The sequence below is a fragment of the Mustela nigripes genome, chromosome 17 (genome assembly GCF_022355385.1).
Source record: "Mustela nigripes isolate SB6536 chromosome 17, MUSNIG.SB6536, whole genome shotgun sequence".
Lineage (NCBI taxonomy): Eukaryota > Metazoa > Chordata > Mammalia > Carnivora > Mustelidae > Mustela > Mustela nigripes.
In genome coordinates, this window is record NC_081573.1 from 771820 (window position 1) to 789914 (window position 18095).

An 18095-nucleotide genomic window follows, 5' to 3' on the forward strand; every position below is an offset into this window, starting at 1 on the left:
GAGAGAGGAGGAAGCAGGCTCCCCGCTGAGCAGAGAGCCCGACGTGGGACTCGATCCCAGGACCCTGAGATCATGACCTGAGCCGAAGGCAGCAGCTTAACCCACTGAGCCACCCAGGCGCCCTGTCTGTGGGTTTCTTGACATGTGACTTCGGGGCTGAGTAAAATGTCACAGGTTTCTGGAGAGCACAGAGGAGTCACTTTTCTCTACCCCAGGACGCACAATCACACCCAAACAGACTCCAAATAAAAGCTGTTAAATTTCCAAACCTTTAATCCCAAACCGACCATAGCAAGGTCAGACCCAAAGATTTCCCCTCCCCTGGTTCCCCAAGGTTCAAATTAGGTTGAAGAGGTCTCTCCCACAAGTGAACACATCCAGATCAAGAAAACGAGTCGGTCCAACTCCCTCCCAAGACCCCCTGGCCTCATCCCGCCACCCCACTCCCTCGTTACCCCATCAGGTCCCCTTCCCTCCCACCTTCCCTGGGGACCCTCGTTTGCAAAAATCCTCTCCCCATCCTACCCCCAAGCATCCCAATTCAGCCACAGAGAAGAACATATTCACAGAGGGAAAAGATGAGGCAGAAGCAGGTCTGTGCGAACCCCATGCGCCCCACAACAAGGCGAACACAGTCTCTCCAGGATTGGGGGGGCAGATTTGGGGGGATAAAATGGAGAAAAGGAAGGGATTAGAAGTAGCTTGCACAAGGCGCAGAGGTGGTTCTAGGCGGCCCTGTGCCCCTGCTTGGGGCAGAGTGAGCCCCAGGGCCAGGGAGGTAAGGTGAGCAGGAGAAAGCAGCCGCCCCCCAGCAGCAAGACCAGGCTGGCCCCCACCCCACAGCCCAGGGACCAGGAGTATTCGTAGGTCAGGGCGGGGGCAGGGGGAGGCTCAGGGCTGACTCTCCGCACGAGGGCTTGCACGGAATGCCGGAACACCTCCAGGCTGACCAGGAGCAGCAGGCCTGTGGGGAAAAGACAGGCACGGTGCTCAGGGCCCCAGGGGAAATCCCCCCACCTGGATCTGAGCGTTTCCCTAACATGCTCCATCTCATGCTCCTGTCACCACCCCCCATTCATCCAGCTGACGCTTACTAAACACCCACTACACAGCATGCACAGTCTGGGAAGCTGGAGATACAGAAGGAACACAACACAAACTGAGAGGGACAGAAGGACAGAGGGATGGAATGGTGGCCACCGGAGGCTGAGGGACCGGGGGAATGTATGGGGGTTGCTTCTTCACGGGGCAGAGTTTCAGCTGGGGAAACACGAAAGTGAAAAAGGGGTGGAGATGGGGCGCCTGGGTGGCTCAGTGGGTTAAAGCCTCTGCCTTAGGCTCAGGTCATGATCTCAGGGTCCTGGGATCGAGTCCCGCATCGGGCTCTCTGCTCAGCAGGGAGCCTGCTTCCTTCTCTCTCTCTCTGCCTGCCTCTCAGTGTACTTGTAATTTCTCTCTGTCAAATAAATAAATAAATAAAATCTTTAAAAATAAAAGGGGGGGTGGGGATGGAGAGCAGCGCTGGCTGCGCCACCGGACAGACCGGCCACAAAAATGGATGAAATGGTAAATTTCATGTTGTGTGTGTTTTATAGCCTTAAGAAAGAAAAAAGCAGGGGGTGTCTGGGTGGCTCAGTCTGTTGAGCATCCTGCTTGACTTAAACTCGGTCACGATTTCAGGGCTGTGGGATCAAGCTCTGCGTTGGACTCCATGCTAGACATGGAGCCTGCTTCAGATTCTCTTTCCTTCTGCCCCTCCCCCTCCTTCAAACAAACAAACAAACAAACAAACAAATAAAGCCAGCCCTGGGATCAAGAACAGCAAAAAGCAAATGACAACTCCATTTTAAAATATTTTTTTAAAAAAAGAAAAAGAAAAGAAAAGGGGTGTCTGGCCAGCTCAGTTGGTAGAATGTGTAACTCTTGATCCCAGGGGTTGTGAATTCAAGCCCCACATTGGGTATAGAGTTACTTAAACCAAAAACAAAAACAAAACTCCATCAAGGCTTTTGGAAAGAGTGATGATGGAATCTGAAACAGTCCGACTCATGGGAGCCCAGAGTAGAATGTGGTTGCCAAGGGCTGGCGGGGAGGGGAGTTGGGGAGATGTGGGGCAAAGGGCACAGAATTCAACTATGCAAGGCGAAAGGCGAATGAGTTGTGGGGATCTGAGGTCCAGCCGTGTGACTATGGTTAGCAACACTGTATCCTACACTTGAAATCTGCTATGAGACTAGGTCCTCAGAGTTCCCACCATGCACACGAAGGCAGCCATGTGAAGTGACAGATAGGGTTAATTAGGCTGACTGTAGTTTTATCATTTCATGATGAGCAGGTATACCAACACATCAACTTGGACACCTTGAATTACTACGATTTCCACTCATCAACCATACCCCAGGAAAGCCCATTTGTCATACCCTAATGAAGAAGTGGGATCATAAAACGAAAAGAAAGTCAGTCAAGTCGCAATGCAATTTGGTTAAAAACAACAACGACAAGAGAAGAAGAAAGAACAAGACAGACAAAGACGCTAACCTCATGGAGCTTATGTTCTACTCGGAAGAGACAGGTGGTGAGCAAGTAAAAAAAGCTTGCAAAACTTAGATGCCCGCAGGAGGCAACGAGGAAGTATAAATCTACAAGGCAGGTGAGTGTGGTGGGAAACATGAGAAAAAGCAGCCAAACCTCAGCTTTGGCCAACCTTCACTTCCCCTTCAGAAATAGGGACTTACATTGCCAGACCTTCTGATTTTTCAAGGATAGCTGGAATTTTTTAAATGATGACTGTTTTTATGGAAATTCGCCCAACCTTTAAACACTTGCTCAGAGACATTTTTACGCACTGCCCGCCCAAGTACGTTTCTGGGTCATTGCTGGCTGTGGGCTGCCAGGCTGTAACTTCCAAAGTAAACACATGAGGAGACAAGATAATTTCAGACAGTGATGTGTGCCGGGAAAGGAGATAAATACAGGGTGATGGGAAGGGGAGTGACATCCAGGGGTGGAGCAGGGACTTTAAGATGGTGACACCAGGAAGAGCCATTTGAGTAATACCTGGAGGATGAAAAAAAGAACGAGGCACACACAAAACTACGTGATGGTTGTTCCAAGCAGATGGAACAGCTCGTCCAAAGGTCCTACGGTAGAACGAGTACAGGGTATTTGGGGGAAAGAGAGAAGGTCAGTGTGGCTGGAACAAAGAGAGTGGGGAGCAGAGAGTGGCGGGTGATGGAAGTAGAGAGGCCAGCAGGGGTCAGGTCACGTAGGACTCTCTGATGGTCATCCATGAGTCATGGGTCCTAGCGGTCTCCTCTCTCTGACCCTGAGTCTGGCCCCAATCTCAATCCCAGACCCTCCTTCCGCCCGGCAATCTGCTTCCCTGTGTGGTTTTTAATCAGGGGACTGGAGAATGCAGCCAGGAAACTCTGTCCTATGGGTCACTGGCTCCCTGCTGAGGCCTCCTTGACCCCACACAGCTCAGTTTAAGGGACTGGAGTACAAGAGCATTGGGACAAGGAGGAGACGTTCTCCAGTCCCCTTTCTTCCTTGGCTAATCCACTCATCCTTCATTCATTCAACAGACCTTCCCTGAGCTCTCATTGTAAACAAGACTAACAAAGACCCTGCCCTCCTGGAGCTCCATCCCAAAGGGAGAATTGGACAATAACCAGGTAGATGTATTGCTGTGGGCTGAATTGTGGCCCCAAACGTTCAGGTGTTGGTGTCCTGACCTGTAGTTTCTCAGAATGTGACTATATTTGAAGATAGGATCTTTAAAGCAATAATCAAATGTAAATGAGGCCAATAGGGCCCTCATCCAATACGGAGAACAATATGACTAATATCCTTACAAGAAGAGGTGGTGAGAACACAGACACACGGAGTGATGATCGTGTGAGGACACAGGGAGAAGACAGCCATCTACAAGCCAAGAAGAGAGGCCTTGGAGGAAGGCAGCCCTGCCCACACCTGGATCTCAGACCTCCAGCCTCCAGAACAGTGAGAAAATACATTTCTGTTCTTTAAACCCCTTCCCTCCCCTCAGTCTCTGGTATGTTGCCATGGCAGCCTGAGCAAACAAATACATACATAAATACATAATTTCGGGTATTGATCGAGTTTGTGGAGGAAGAAAAGGCAAGGTAAGGACATACCAGGTAGTGGACCTACTCTAGACAAAGTGGTCAACAGTGGTCCCTCTGAGACGGAAATATCTGGTCAGAGACTTAGATGATACGAGGAAAGAAGACACGGAAAGATGTAGTGGAAGAACATTCCAGGCTAAGGGGACAGCAATGCAAAATGCTCTGAGGAAATGAGATTGGAGTATCTGAGGGGGAGTGGAGAAGCCCACATAGCCTGAGTGGAGGGAGCGAGTGGTAAGAGCTGAAGTCCCACGTAGTCAGGAACCAGGCCACGTAAGACCTTGGACCCACATTATTCTAGTGGTAGTAACTTATTGTTACTCTATTGGCCTTTGAACTAGGTAGGAACCACAGTATGATTCGTGGTTTGAAAACATGACTAACCCCAAAGACAAAAAAGGAAGGACTTGGCCATGGGCTATAGTCTGTGGACCCCTGGCCTTGACACACTAGCTTTGTACCAAGAATCTCACCAAATGCTGTCGTGTCTCATCTCTTCCCGCTAGACCTTACGAGATATGTATTATTGTCTATAGATGGGGAGTGGAGCTTGGGTTTGAGGGAAGCCAGGGCTACTCCGTACACTATTCTGTTAAGCACATCTCTCTACCTCCTCCTTGACCAAGCCTGACATCCCTTGTATGACCTAGAAGGGCCCATGTGATCTGGCCCTTGCCTACTTCTTCAGCCCCCTTTTGGCTGCTCTTTTCACCTAATAGTAGAGAGTAAGACTTCTTTCAGCCTTTAGATGCACCAAATTCTTTCAAGCCTGGAGCCTCGTATGCATCCCTATCTACGTTACACTTCTTCTGAGAAGACCTCCCTGATCACTGCTGCTTAATTCAATATCAGATCTCCCTCTTATACATTTCCTTCTTACTCTGTTCATTTATAGCATTTACCACAGCTGGAATTATCAACATATATTAATTCATATTAGTGCTGTCTGGCCGGCCAATTTCTATCTCCCTCACTAAACTATAAATGCACAAGGGCAGGAAACTTGTCTGTCTCAGAGCTCTAACACATGAACAACACGTGATGTGTATATTTTATGAAGAGAAACAATATTACCCAAATATGTCCCTTTATCTAAGGAGACCTTAAAAACACAATCTGCACAGTCCCTGATACCCGATATAACCAAAGCACCTACAGCATCAAATCCGCCCCCTCACTTTCATTTGGCTGTACAGTCTGCAGAAAATTTCATGCCTGAGACTTCCATAAAACACTTTTCTATCCACACCTCCATGGCACCCCCAGGAATAACCCGGGTATGAGTTCAGTAATAACAGCAGCACCAAATCCCTACCATGCTGTAAATTCCATGAGAACAGGGACATGTTGACCTCATTCATCATTCTATCCCCCAGTGGTTCCTAACACAGCATCGAGCACTTACGAGACATCAAAAAAATACTTGTTCAATAATTGGATGGATGAACAGATGGAAAAATAGATTAGATGGAGAGGAGGAGAGAGAAAGGGAGAATGGAAAAGGAAGAAGAGAAGAGAGTGGGAGGAGAATTAATGAATTGATAGATGGATGCCTGGATGGACGGATGGGATGGATATTTGACACATGGATGTTTGGATGAGTGAGTTCGGGGATATAAGAACATTTGGGCTCAGAGATTTAAAAAAAAAAAAAAAAAAAGATTTGCCAGATCACGTGACTCTTCAGAAATTGGGATTCCAACCCAGATCTCTTGATTCCCTGGTCCATCTTTTATACCAGGATCCGCTTCACTCTCCATGCTCCAGCCACACTGGCTTTCTTTCAAGACCTTAACTTCATCAAACTCTGTCTAACTCGGTTACTCATGGTAACTCTCTAACTCTCTGCTTCAAACCAAGGATTCTTATTATGCACTCTCACAGAAATCTACTTTCCTTTTCCTCTATAGCACCTAGAAGTTTATAATGGTGGGATGACCTGTGATATTTCTGTGTCCTTAACCAGATGATAATCTCCATAAGGGAAAGCACTTTTCTGTCTTGTACATTCTGATAGGACCTCTACATACATGTACAAATGTATTGTGTGTACTGTGTCTGTGTGTGCACCAAGAGTAAAATGAACACATGAATTAATGAAAGAAAGGAAGGGACATGACTGAATTCCCCCTCTTATTTAGGAAGATACCTAAGGCAACAAAATAATAAGAATTGGCCATTATTATTTTCCAGTCATATGTTCGTGCTCTCGAAGACTCATCATGTCTCTCTTACCTTGCACCAGGATCTACCTCTCTTGTTGTTAGAGTTACCATGTACCATTGTGCAAGATTTGTCCTGCTTTATGCTCTGACCTTCATTCTGTTCCTCAAACTTGTTAAGTCTTTTACAACCTCTGTATATGCTAAACCTTCATCACCATCATCATCACCATCATTGCCAACATCACCACAAACACCACCAATTTTGCCACCACCTCTGTCACCACCACACTCTGATAGGATGATTCCCATTCATTCTTCAATTGTTAGCTTAAATATCACCTTCTCTGAGTTTCTCGGACATACCCTCACTACAATACACTCCCCTAATAGGCTTTATCCTGACTCTCATCACAATTATGGTTGTAATATGTGTAATTACTCATTACGGCTCAATTGTTTATTATATTTTATTTATTTATTTGACAGAGTGAGAGAGCATAAGCAGAGGGAGCAGCAAAAGGAGAGGGAGAAGCAGGCTCCCTGCTGAGCAGGGCACACAATGCAGGACTCCATCCCAGGACACTGGGATCATGACTTGAGCTGAAGGCAGATTCTTTTTTTTTTTTTTTTTTTAAAGATTTTATTTATTTGTCAGAGAGAGAGAGCGAGCACAGGCAGACAGAATGGCAGGCAGAGGCAGAGGGAGAAGCAGGCTCTCTGCCGAGCAAGGAGCCCGATGTGGGACTTGATCCCAGGACGCTGGGATCATGACCTGAGCTGAAGGCAGCCGCTTAACCAACTGAGCCACCCAGGCATCCCTGAAGGCAGATTCTTAACCAGCTGAGCCACCCAGATGTCCCCGGTTACTAGATCTAATTCTGTCGGAATCTAGGCTCTGTGAGGGACAGACACCATGTCTTGTTAGTCTTGTATCTCCAGCCCTTAGCACAACACATGAACTATAGCAAGTGCTCGTAAACACACAAAGCATAAATAAATGAAGCTAATATAATTAATGACGTTTATATCTTCCTTAGAAAACATTCGATCCAATGAGGACTACATTAACAAAATGTAGCATTTTTTTTTTTTTTTTGGACCATCAACTCCAAGAATACAACAGTCCTTAAAGACCCCAGTTCCAAATCTAAAAGAATGTTTGGAGACCTTCCAATTCTCAGTGAACAATAGGGCTTAGAACCCTCACATTTGAGCCTACAATAGCCCTGTGCTTCAGAATCCAACAATGCTAAGAGATGTCCTTCAACTTCCTAGTATACAACAGTGTTTGAAGACTCCAGGTTGAACCTGGAGATGCACCCCCCCACACCAATTCCCAGCCAACAACAGGGCTCAGAATTCTCCTATGTTTGAGCCTGCTATAAACGTTGAGCTTCTCCAATCACCAGCATCCAACCCAGCATGCAATAATCCTTGGGGACCCTTGGTCCAAATTTAAAATAGTGTCTGGAGAACCTTGATCCCCAGACAACAACAAAACTTGGAATTCTCGGGGTGCCTGGGTGGCTCAGTGGGTTAAGCCTCTGCCTTCGGCTCAGGTCATGATCCCAGGGTCCTGGGATCAAGCCCCACATCGGGCTCTCTGCTCAGCAGGGAGCCTGCTTCCTCCTCTCTCTCTGCCTGCCTCTCTGCCGTCTTGTGATCTCTCTCCTTCTGTCAAATAAATAAATAAAATCTTAAAAAAAAAAACTTGGAATTCTCCCATTTTGGAGCCTACTATAGCCCATGGGTTTCCCTCAACTCTCAGCATGCAAGAGTGTTTGGGGACCCTACCTCCCAGCATACAACAGTGTTCAGCACACCCTACCTCCCAGCATGCACAGTGCCTGGAGACCCAACCTCCCAGCCCAGAACAGTGCCTGAAGATCCAACCTCCTAGCATGAAACAGTGCCTGGAAACCCAACCTCCCAGCATGCAACAGTAGTTGGAGATCTAACCTCCCAACATGCAACAGTGCTTGGACACGCTACTTCCCAGCATGCAACAGTGCCTGGAGATCCAACCACCCAGCATGCAATTCCCTCAGTCTCCAGGCTCCCAACCTTCACCTGAGAGGCCAAAGCAGACGGCTCCAACTCGGAGTAGGAACTCTGCACCTTTGCTGAGCACCATGATGACACAGAGGCACCCCAAGGCCATGACTGCCAAGCCTAGGACTGCTATCACTGCAGCTGCCAGATTCACTTCTGCAAGGGGAGGAAAGGGAAGAAGCAGAGAACATGGGATGTAGGAATATCTCCCCTATAGGGACCCAGAACTAAGAAGATGGAAGATTCAGATCTAGTCAAAACTTTTCAGGTAGATCATCCAGTCCAATATTTTGCTTATGCTGTTGAAGGAACTAAGACTTGCAGACGGCCAGGGATTTGCCTGAGACCCCAGAGCAAAGAGGAGACACAGCCAGGATAGGAAGGGAAAGGTAACATCATTACTTATGATCTGGTCCCTGTTTGCTTACAGGTGAAGCAGCTAAGACAGTGGATGTGAGGGTGACAACAGAGAAGAGAGTATGTTACAGTGAAATGGTCCAAGTCAGAATTCTCCCCAGCCACTTCCTCATTGGAAGACTGTAGTAGAAATCACCAAACCTCTCTGAGCCTTGGTTTCCTCCTCTAGAAAATCAGGATCAAAATCTCTATTTGATTGGGTTGTTGTGAGGATTAAAAATCTAATGTGTCCAGTGGAGCGCCTGGCACACAGCAGGTGTGCTGAACACCGGCACGCTGATGACTTCCTCTCCCAGACAGGCACAGAGACTTGCCTGAGCTCACTGAGCACAAAGACAAGACACAAAGGAGGGAGACCCACTCTACTATGCACGGGACACCACACCATCTGTTTTAGCTGCATTGTCGCATTAAATCCTTACAAAGACTGGATAAGAGTCATGATACGACCACAATCCCTTACTGGTGGGGAGGAAAACTGAGACACTGGGCTGATGGAGAGGCTGTGGTTGTAGCAGAAAGGGTAAAATTCTAAGAGTTCCATTATTCAGTATGTGTGTGGTCTATGTGCAGTCTTTTCATTTTAAGTGGACTTAAATTAAAACAAAATTTGGGGTGTCTTGGTGCTCAGTGGGTTGAATGTCTGGCTATATTTTTTTTTAAAGATCTCACCCAAGTTTTGTTGTTGTCTGGGGATCAAGGTTCTCCAGACACTATTTTAAATTTGGACCAAGGGTCCCCAAGGATTATTGCAGAGAGAACAAGTGTGGATGAGCAGGGGAGGGGGCAGAGGGAAGCAGGCTCCCTGTTCAGCAGGGAGCCTGATGTGGGGTTCCATACCAGGACCCTGAGATCAGGACCCGAGCTGAAGGCAGATGCCCAACTGACTGAGCCACCCAGGTGGCCCATGAAGGTCGGACTCTTGATCTCAGCTCAGGTCTTGATCTCAGGGTTGTGAGTTCAAGCCCCACATTGGGCTTCCATGCATGAAGCCTACTTAAAAGCAAACAAACTCCAAATTAAAAAACAAAAAAACCTAGTTTCTGGTGGCTCAGTTGTTAAGCCTCTGCCTTCAGCTCAGGTCATGATCCCAGGGTCCTAGGATCGAGTCCCACATTGGCCTCCCTGCTCAGTGGGGAGTCTGCTTCTCCCTTTCCCCTTGCTCCTCCCCCCTGCTCATGCTCTCTCTCTGTCAAATAAATAAATAAATTCTTAAAACACACACACACTGAGTTTCTCCATCACACTAGCCACATTCCAAGTGCTCAGCAGCCACATGGGGCCCATGGCTACCATACTGGTCAGCAAAGATAACATTTTCATTTCATGGAAGATTCCATCGGAGATCATTGCCTAGGAGTCAGGACTATTTGGGTTTGAATTCTGCCACTCCCTCTGCCACTTCCCGGGAGAAGTAAATGTAACCATTTCTGGGCCTCCATTTCCTCATCTGGAAGATGAAGACAGAGCTGCTGCCCCACGGGGTCATGTAAGGGACCAGAGTTCTTAGAAAGGAAACCTTCAGCACTGTGCTTAGCATGTGGTGAGCACACATCACTAAGATGTTAAAATACTACCCACAGAAAGGGGCTGTGGCCTGCCTGAAGTCACACAGCACGTGACAAAGGCAGAGCTGGGGCAGAAGCATCAGGCACGGCAGGGCTCCCCCAAAGATAGGACCTCCCAGGGCGAAGCAGAGAAGACAATGTCATCAAGAACTCCTCCAGCATGGCCAGCCTATCCCCTCACCCCCGCTCCCCCACCGCAGGGTTCAGTTCTCACCTTTCTTTGTAGTTCTCTGGAAGATGCGTGCATTTTCCCCCGTGGTAAAGAATTTAAAATAGGTACAGTTTGCTTCTGTGGGAGCAGGAGAGAAAGAGGTGGTGACATGGAAGTTGCTAGGCTAAGGTCAGGATGGACATTTAGCATCACTCACAGCAGCCTAAAAATAGGACATCCGCATCCCTGACAGACACAGGACACAGATGATGCTCGAAGCAAAAACCACCTGTCATCACCTAGCTATCAGGAGCTGGGGCTCCAGTCTGCTCTGAGGTCCAGATCTGTGACTTAGTGAGAGCCACTGGCCTCTCTGAGGCCTCTGACTCTTTCTCTATAAAATGAGAAAACAGTCTTGTTCCAGGCTCCACCATATGGGTTTGCTGAGGGCCACGTGGGATTATAAACAATGATCGCTTTATTCAACAAAGGACACCAAGATATGGGGAACAGAAGGCTAATAGACTCGGAAGAGATTCTCATCTCAGAAAGAATTCACTCCTGCAGGTCAGCAAGAAAAGAGAGGGAAACCAACTGAAAAATGGGCAAAGGACAGAAATAGTCAATTCACAGAAGATGTCTGAATGACTCACAAGGATATGAAGAGATGCTCCACCTCCCCAGGGATCCCAGAAATGCAACTTAAATCAGCAGGGGAACGCCACTTTATATCAATTAGATTGGCAAATATTAAAAGGATAATATCAAGCAGTGGAAAGAGAAGAGGAAACAGCTGGGAGTATACACTCGTGTTTTTTGGAAAGCACTCCGACGTCCTTTACGAAATGAAGTACATTGATAACCTATAGCCCAACAATTTCATCTCTGGGTACGTGCCCAGGCAAACACTAGTAGCAGGAACATACATGTGCATGTTTGCTGCAACACTGTTGCTAATAATGGGAATCAGAATCAGCCCAAGCATCCATGTCTAGGGGCTCAAGTAAGGGTGAGGGACTGGCTCTTGAGCAAATCTCTGCAGCGCACAGTAGCCAAGAATTAGAGTAACAAAGCCATGTGGGGAGATCTGAGCAAGTGTTGAGAAAAAAAAAAAATCATAAACAGGAAAAAAATCCACAGCACGGTATTATTTATGTAAATTAAAACACAGACAGATATAAAGAATGCTCAGTATTTTCCAAGTTAACATGTATATTAGTGTGTGCATACCCAGCCCTTTAAAGAGCCGAGTTAGAAAGGAATGGTGGTGAATGGATAAAGAAGATGTGGTACATATACACATGGAATACTATGCAGCCATCAAAAGAAATGAAATCTTGCCATTTGTGACAACGTGGATGGAACTAGAGCGTACCATGCTTAGCGAAATAAGTCAAGCGGAGAAAGACAACTGTCATATGATCTCCCTGATATGAGGAAGTGGTGATGCAACATGGGGACTTAAGGGGGTAGGAGAAGAATAAATGAAACAAGATGGGATTGGGAGGGAGACAAACCATAAGTGACTCTTAATCTTACAAAACAAACTGAGGGTTGCTGGGGGCAGGGGGGTTGGGAGAAGGGGGGTGGGGTTATGGACATTGGGGAGGGTATGTGCTTTGGTGAGTGCTGTGAAATGTGTAAACCTGGTGATTCACAGACCTGTACCCCTGGGGATAAAAATATATTATATGTTTATAAAATTTTTTTAAAAATAAATTAATTTTAAAAAAAGAAAGGAATGGTGGGGGGACAGGGAAGAACAGCATCTAAAATAAAGCATGAGAAAGATCTTGGGAAGGCAACTGTTGACAATTGTGGTGTCCGCCAAAGAAGAACCAGATTCATCCGACTTGGTGTACCTGAGGTCCAAGGACACCAAAGCTTTAAAAAGGCAGGAGAGGGGGCACTTTACGAACTGCATTTCAAAACCAGCACCTCTCAGAGAATTTGCCTGGCCCTACACTCTCCTTCTACAGATGGGGAAACTGAGGCACGGGAAGGCAGACAGGAAGAGAGGTTCAAGATGTAGGAGAGGGGGGCTGGGTGGTCTGGAGAAGGAGAAAGGAACTGACCAAATTGTGGAGTGACAAGAAATAAGGTGTTGAGTCAGGCGAGGTGAGGGGAGACCCCACAGCTGTGCCCCAAAGGAAGGTGAGGGGCAGGCGGGGTCCCGTCCAAAGCAGTTTGACGGGAGTCCTTACCCCGCAGTGGCAGCAATCTTGCAGCAGCAAGATGTAAAAGATGCTTCATGCAGTAGAGCAAAGGGTGAGGCTGCTTATTTTGTAGCAGTCAGTGGGGGACCAAGGGTCTTCATCCATGAGGGAAAGGTGAAGTCCCATCGAGAGAGTAAGAAGGTCTGGTATATCTTTCTGAGAGAGTGCGGGCTGTCTGGCCTCCTGTTTTGGCTACTCAGGATTGAGGACCTCTCACCTCTGACTCCAGATGGCATAGCCCATTTGGAAAAGAGTAGGATGGCTCACATACACCCTTCTCCCCATGCAGCCCAGGGAAATATGAGAGCCCTTTGAAGACCAGGGCAACGTGTGGGATAGTCCTGAGATAATGGAAGTTGTGAGTTTCTGGAGGGTCCCCTGGAGGGTCAGGACTTGGAGGGAGGATGGAGACCTTCCTGGGAGGAAGCTGAAGTCCTTTCTGATCAATGGGGCGGGGAGGCATCAAGGGATGTGAGGAATCCTGCCTTGTGCAGTGAGCTTGGGGCAGGGGGCGTCCCCTCAGGGGACAGCCAGGACCTCTGGGACATCTTTGTGGACTAGTGAGATGCAATCCAGTGTAGTTGTTAAGAACAGAGACAACCAGCGTTCAAATCCCCGATGACTAGCCTGGGTACAGAGATAAAGCCGCTTAACCTTCCTCACTCCTCATTCCTGGCTTCTATAAAATGGGGATGATACGTAGTACCTATCCAGAAGGTTGCTACAAGGATACGAGGATTAATGAGTTCACACATGTGAAGTACTTCGAACAAAGCCTGGGGGCATAAGCCTCCAAACATATTACACAAGCATAGGATTCCCACGGCAGCTCATTTTGGCAACATTTGGGAACTTCCTGCCTGAGACTCCACGGGGCAAACAGAAAAAACAAAAAATGAGCCCATCTGCAGAAGCGAAGTGTTTAATCCAGACCCTGAGTGGGTAGGGAACTCACACAACAAGGGGTGCTGGGCATCTCATTTTGCTCTCAAGGACTTGGGACATCTTATTTGGGATCCTATGGATATAAGATAGCACATCTAGATAAGTGAGAAGGGAAATCTCATCCTGAGCCCGGAGGGGTAGAGGATCTTCTCTGAGGAGCACTGAGGTGCTGGGAGAGTAGAGTGCTGGAGATCTCATGTGGGTGATGAAGCCCGTGACAACCCGTACAGACAGCGAGGGTGTGGGATACAGAGCAAGAGCCCGCTGGGGCTCCCAAGGGGTATAGGATGTCCCACTGGTGTACATGAAGGGCATAGCATGCCCCGTCGGGGAGAGTGTGAGGTATGGGATAGCTTTCTGGCATCGGCAGGGGTGAAAGGGCATTCTGTAGAACAGTGAGGGCTGTGGGGTGTCTGTAATAGAAAGTAAGAAAGACCAGAGGGTCCAGTCTGGACACTCCAGAGTGGGAGGGATGGAGATGAAGCTGCACGTTTCCCGGAGGCATCAGATCTCCACTGGGATGTTGCAGGGTGACTGGCAAACCCCAACTCTCTCTCCAGGAGCCCAGGCTGTGTCAGGAGTGTGGGTGCTTCTGGGAAGTGCAGGCTGCTTGCATTGCCAGCGGTGTGGTGGGGGACAGGTCGGGGCTCAGGACACGGGCTGCATGGAGAGGTACAAGATCTCTTCAGGGAGCACGGACTCTCTCTGGGATACAGGCTGGCCTGGAGACACACAGATGTCTGGGCCCGCATGCTCTGCTGGACGTACAAGAGCTCTGGAGGTCAGAGCATGGTCTGAGGCACAGGCTGGCCTGTGGTACCAGCTGGTCTGAGGGTGCAGGCTGGCCTGGAGTTCAGGCTGATCTGGGGGTGCAGGCTTGTCTAGGGTGAAGGCTACTCTGTACATACAGGCTGGTCTGAGGGTGCAGGCTGATCTGGGGGGTATAGGCTGGTCTGGGGGCACAGGCTGGTCTGGGGGTGTAGGCTGGCCCAGGCGCACAGGCCAGTCTGGGGGTACAGGCTGGTTTCAGGTATGAGCTAGTTTTAGGGCACAGACTAATCTGAGGGTACAGGCAGTTTGGGGCATGGGATATAACTGGGACAGGCTGCTTGGGGGGATGGGTACAGAAAGGCCAGTTACAGGCTAGTCTGAAGTAGTCTTTCTTCTCTCCCTCTTCTCTCTCCCTTACCCCCTACTCTACCCCCCCACCCCCAATATAGTTTGCGTCTGGGGCAAAGGTTATACCAGTGAGCACTGGCTGATGCGGGCATGGGCTGGTTCTGAGGCTGCAGGTTTCCTTCTTGGGGCTCAGGGTCCCCCTGGGGTATGGGTTCCGCTGACCCCCACCGCTCCCACTCCCTCGGGGTACAATCCTCGGGCTGGGGGCGTGGCTTCTCACCTCCTGGCAGCTCCGCGGGGCCGCAGGTGTCTCTGCCCGCAGGCACGTCGGACTGCCACAGCCGCTTGGTGCACATCTTCCACAGCCCCATGTGGGCGGCCTCGCAGATGGCACTGCCATTGGTCTTGTAGGTGTTGAGCTCTACCCAGAACTCGGTGCCCACGGCCAGCACGGCCAGCGTGGCGCCCACGGCGCTCAGCAGGAGCCCTAGCTTGATCTTTCCCTCCCGCTCGGGGGTCAGCTGGTGCTGCCCCTGAGCCCGCCGGCGGCTCGCAGCCTCCCGCCGCCGCCGGTCCTCCTCTTGCATGAAAAAGTTAGACCACATCATCATCCTGGAGGCGACAGCCCTGGCGGGGCTCAGAACAGGTGCAAGAGAGGCAGAGCGGAGGAGGGTCCTGAGGGCGGGAGCGGGGAGGCAAGCGCCTGTGGTCCTGAAGGAGTGAGGGGCTCAGTTTCCACTGGATTCTGAGAAAGGAAGATGTGAACCTCCCCCAGAACCTCCAGTAGGGGAGTTGAGGTTTCCTCCCGAGCTTAGAAGAGGAAAAAATAGAGCCTCTGGGCGGAAACCCTCCAAGTTCAGAGGAGGGCCTGGGGAGGCCCAGAAACTCCACAAGGAAGGTGGGACCCAGAAGAAAGGCAGGGTACCCCCAAAGTGCAGAGCTGGAACCTGGGTCTCTAGCAGAGGGACCTCAGGGCTCCAGAGCAAGAACTGAGCCCTGGCTGAGGCTCTGAGGGGTCACTCTGGGTCCCCACTGGGAGGAATCACCAGAGGGAAACTGGGTGTCCAGGAGCACCCCACTAAGGCTCAGAGCTCGGGGTACCCAGGGAGGGTTGCTGAGGGCCTCTTGAGTGTTTGAGAGAAGTCTCCTGGTTCCTTTTGGGCTCAGAGTCTGGAGTGGGAGAAGCTGGGTCCCCTCTGGAGTTCAGAAGAGATCCGAACTCCTTCTGGGTCTCAGAAAGGCGGTAGGGCCCCCAACATTCACAGAAGGGGACAGTGGAGTCCTGACGTGGCTTCAGGAAAAGGGGGTGGGTGTCTCCCTGGCCATTCAGAGGCGAGAGATCAGAGAGTCTCCCTGTGTCTGAGAGAGAGGACAGTGGCTCAGAGACACAGTGGGGTCCAGAGAAGGGGGCTGGCGGACGCCCCGGGGCTCAGGAGGGGGACCTGGGGTCCCTATCGGGGCCAAAGGGAAGGGCTGTGGTCCCCACTGAGGCTCAGGAAATGGGCACGAAATCCCCCCGGGATTCGAAGGACAGCTGGGACCCGGAAGGGACTCAGCGTCCCTTTGGGATCACTCGGCTCCTCCTCCCCCGGGCTCCCAGGGCCTGCCGGGCCGGGAGGGCTCCAGGCTCAGCTCCAGGCCAGCTGCCTCCCGCAGGCCTCCCACCCTGGTCTCCCGGGCAGGGCCCCCTCTCGCTCTCCTGCCTCCGCGCCGCGCCGGCCCCAGCTCCGCGACGCCTCCGAGCCGTCGGGTCCTGCAAGTCGCCGCCCGCTCCGCCCCGACGCGCCGCTCGGCTCCGTCCGGCGTCGCCCCACCCGCCTACCCCCGCGCCCTCCCGGGCTATTTCAGGCTCGACCCGTAAATAACACCCGCACCTGTCGCCCAGCGCCTGTTGCCATAGGGACCCTGGGTATTTTAAGGGGACGCGAGGGGAGGAGGGAAACTGCCCCGGGAGGAGGGCCTGGGGGCGGGGTCCTGACCCGGCTGGAGCCCGAGGGGACTTTTATTTCCTTAAGGGGCAAGCGCCTGAGCCGAGGATCCCATCTCCATGGTGGCAGGGAACCTGGATTTGGGGTCCGGAGCAGGCCTGGCTGGGAGCCTGAATTGCTAGGTCTGGGGGAGGAGTGACTGGGGCCCCTGACTCCTGGGTCTGAGGGAGGAGGAGGGGCTGGGGCTGGGGCTGGGGCTGGACTCCTGGTCCGGGGGGGGTGGGGGCGGGAGGCTGGGATTCCCCGGGCTGGGGGGGGAGGGGGCTAGGGGGCTGGACTCCTGTGTCTGAGGGGGTAGGCTAGGGGCCTGGACTCCTGGGTCTGAGGGAGGAGGGGGCTGAGAGCCGGAAGCCCTGGGACGGAAGACTGGGACTCAGACTCCTGGGTCTTGATGGATGCAAGAACTCTTGATGGTGCTCGCGTCTTCAGCTCCCCAGGGGTGAAAGGGGCAGGCCTCAGGGAGAGGCTGGGTGTCAGGGGCCCTGGAACCAGAACCACAGTCCTCATCATTGAGTTTATTAGACAGGGGGCCCCCAGGGGACCTTCCATGCAGTTTCAGCTCCCCTGGGGGCAGGGACAGGGATGGCCATGTGGAATGGCAGCAGGGCCTCATCTTCACCCCTTCCCCCTCCCTCAGCCCTTGTGCAGATGGGCCAGGTGGGACCCACCTTCCACCACCTCTTCTGTTCATCCATGGTTGGCCGCTCCAGGGTGCACCCTGGCCCTGTCCGTCCGCCCTGCTGTGGACACGTTCAGCGCCCTGTGTGGCTTGCATTGGAGCATGAGTTGCCTGGAATGTGACACTGTGTGTGTGTGTGTGTGTGTGTGTGTGTCTCCAGCTCTCCCACCAGCCTAGGGCAGGGAAGGGTACAGGAGAGACTCATCTTTGTCCTCAACACCGCCCAGCCCAGGACTGGACACACAGGAGGCCTTGGGAGATGTAAATTGGGTGACTTAAAAGGATGGACTGGTGGATGAAATGAGATGTGACACACAGACAGGTCCTCCCAAGAGAGGGGAAGGGGCCCCGTCGGGACGCACCTCCCTCTATGTTCTAACCAGCCTTGCTCCCTGTCTCTCAACCAGCAGCTGGGAGATTGCCGGCCAGGCTCCTGGAAGGCCTGGGACTCCTTAAATGAGTTACACCTGTTCTCTCCTTTCTCAAGCCCGACAGGACCCAGAGGGGAGCCGGAGCATTCGGAGCACACCCTGCCCGGGCAGCACAGTGCCTATGTCCTGACTCCATTTTCCCCTCCTGGCCCGGGTTGCCTACCACCACCCCCACCCCCCCGCAATCCCCTGGTCTGCATCTCACCCCCGCTAAAC

The 18095-nt window shown here is 51.1% G+C and overlaps 1 protein-coding gene across 4 annotated transcripts; it reads right to left on the reverse strand.

Annotated features, from left to right (window-relative positions):
- Positions 1–255: 255 nt before the first annotated feature.
- CACNG6 (calcium voltage-gated channel auxiliary subunit gamma 6) lies at positions 256–16550 on the reverse strand. 4 transcript variants are annotated; one of them, XM_059381400.1, is made up of 4 exons: positions 15062–16550; positions 10565–10639; positions 8384–8521; positions 256–964 (listed from the first exon to the last, which is right to left on the reverse strand). In XM_059381400.1, exons 1-4 carry the CDS (start codon positions 15390–15392, stop codon positions 726–728), a joined length of 783 nt encoding a protein of 260 aa, XP_059237383.1. In that variant the 5' UTR covers positions 15393–16550; the 3' UTR covers positions 256–725. The 4 variants fall into 4 exon arrangements, with proteins under 4 accessions (XP_059237383.1, XP_059237384.1, XP_059237385.1 ...); XM_059381401.1 differs by lacking the exon at positions 10565–10639; XM_059381402.1 differs by lacking the exon at positions 8384–8521.
- Between the last annotated feature and the right edge of the window lie 1545 nt (positions 16551–18095).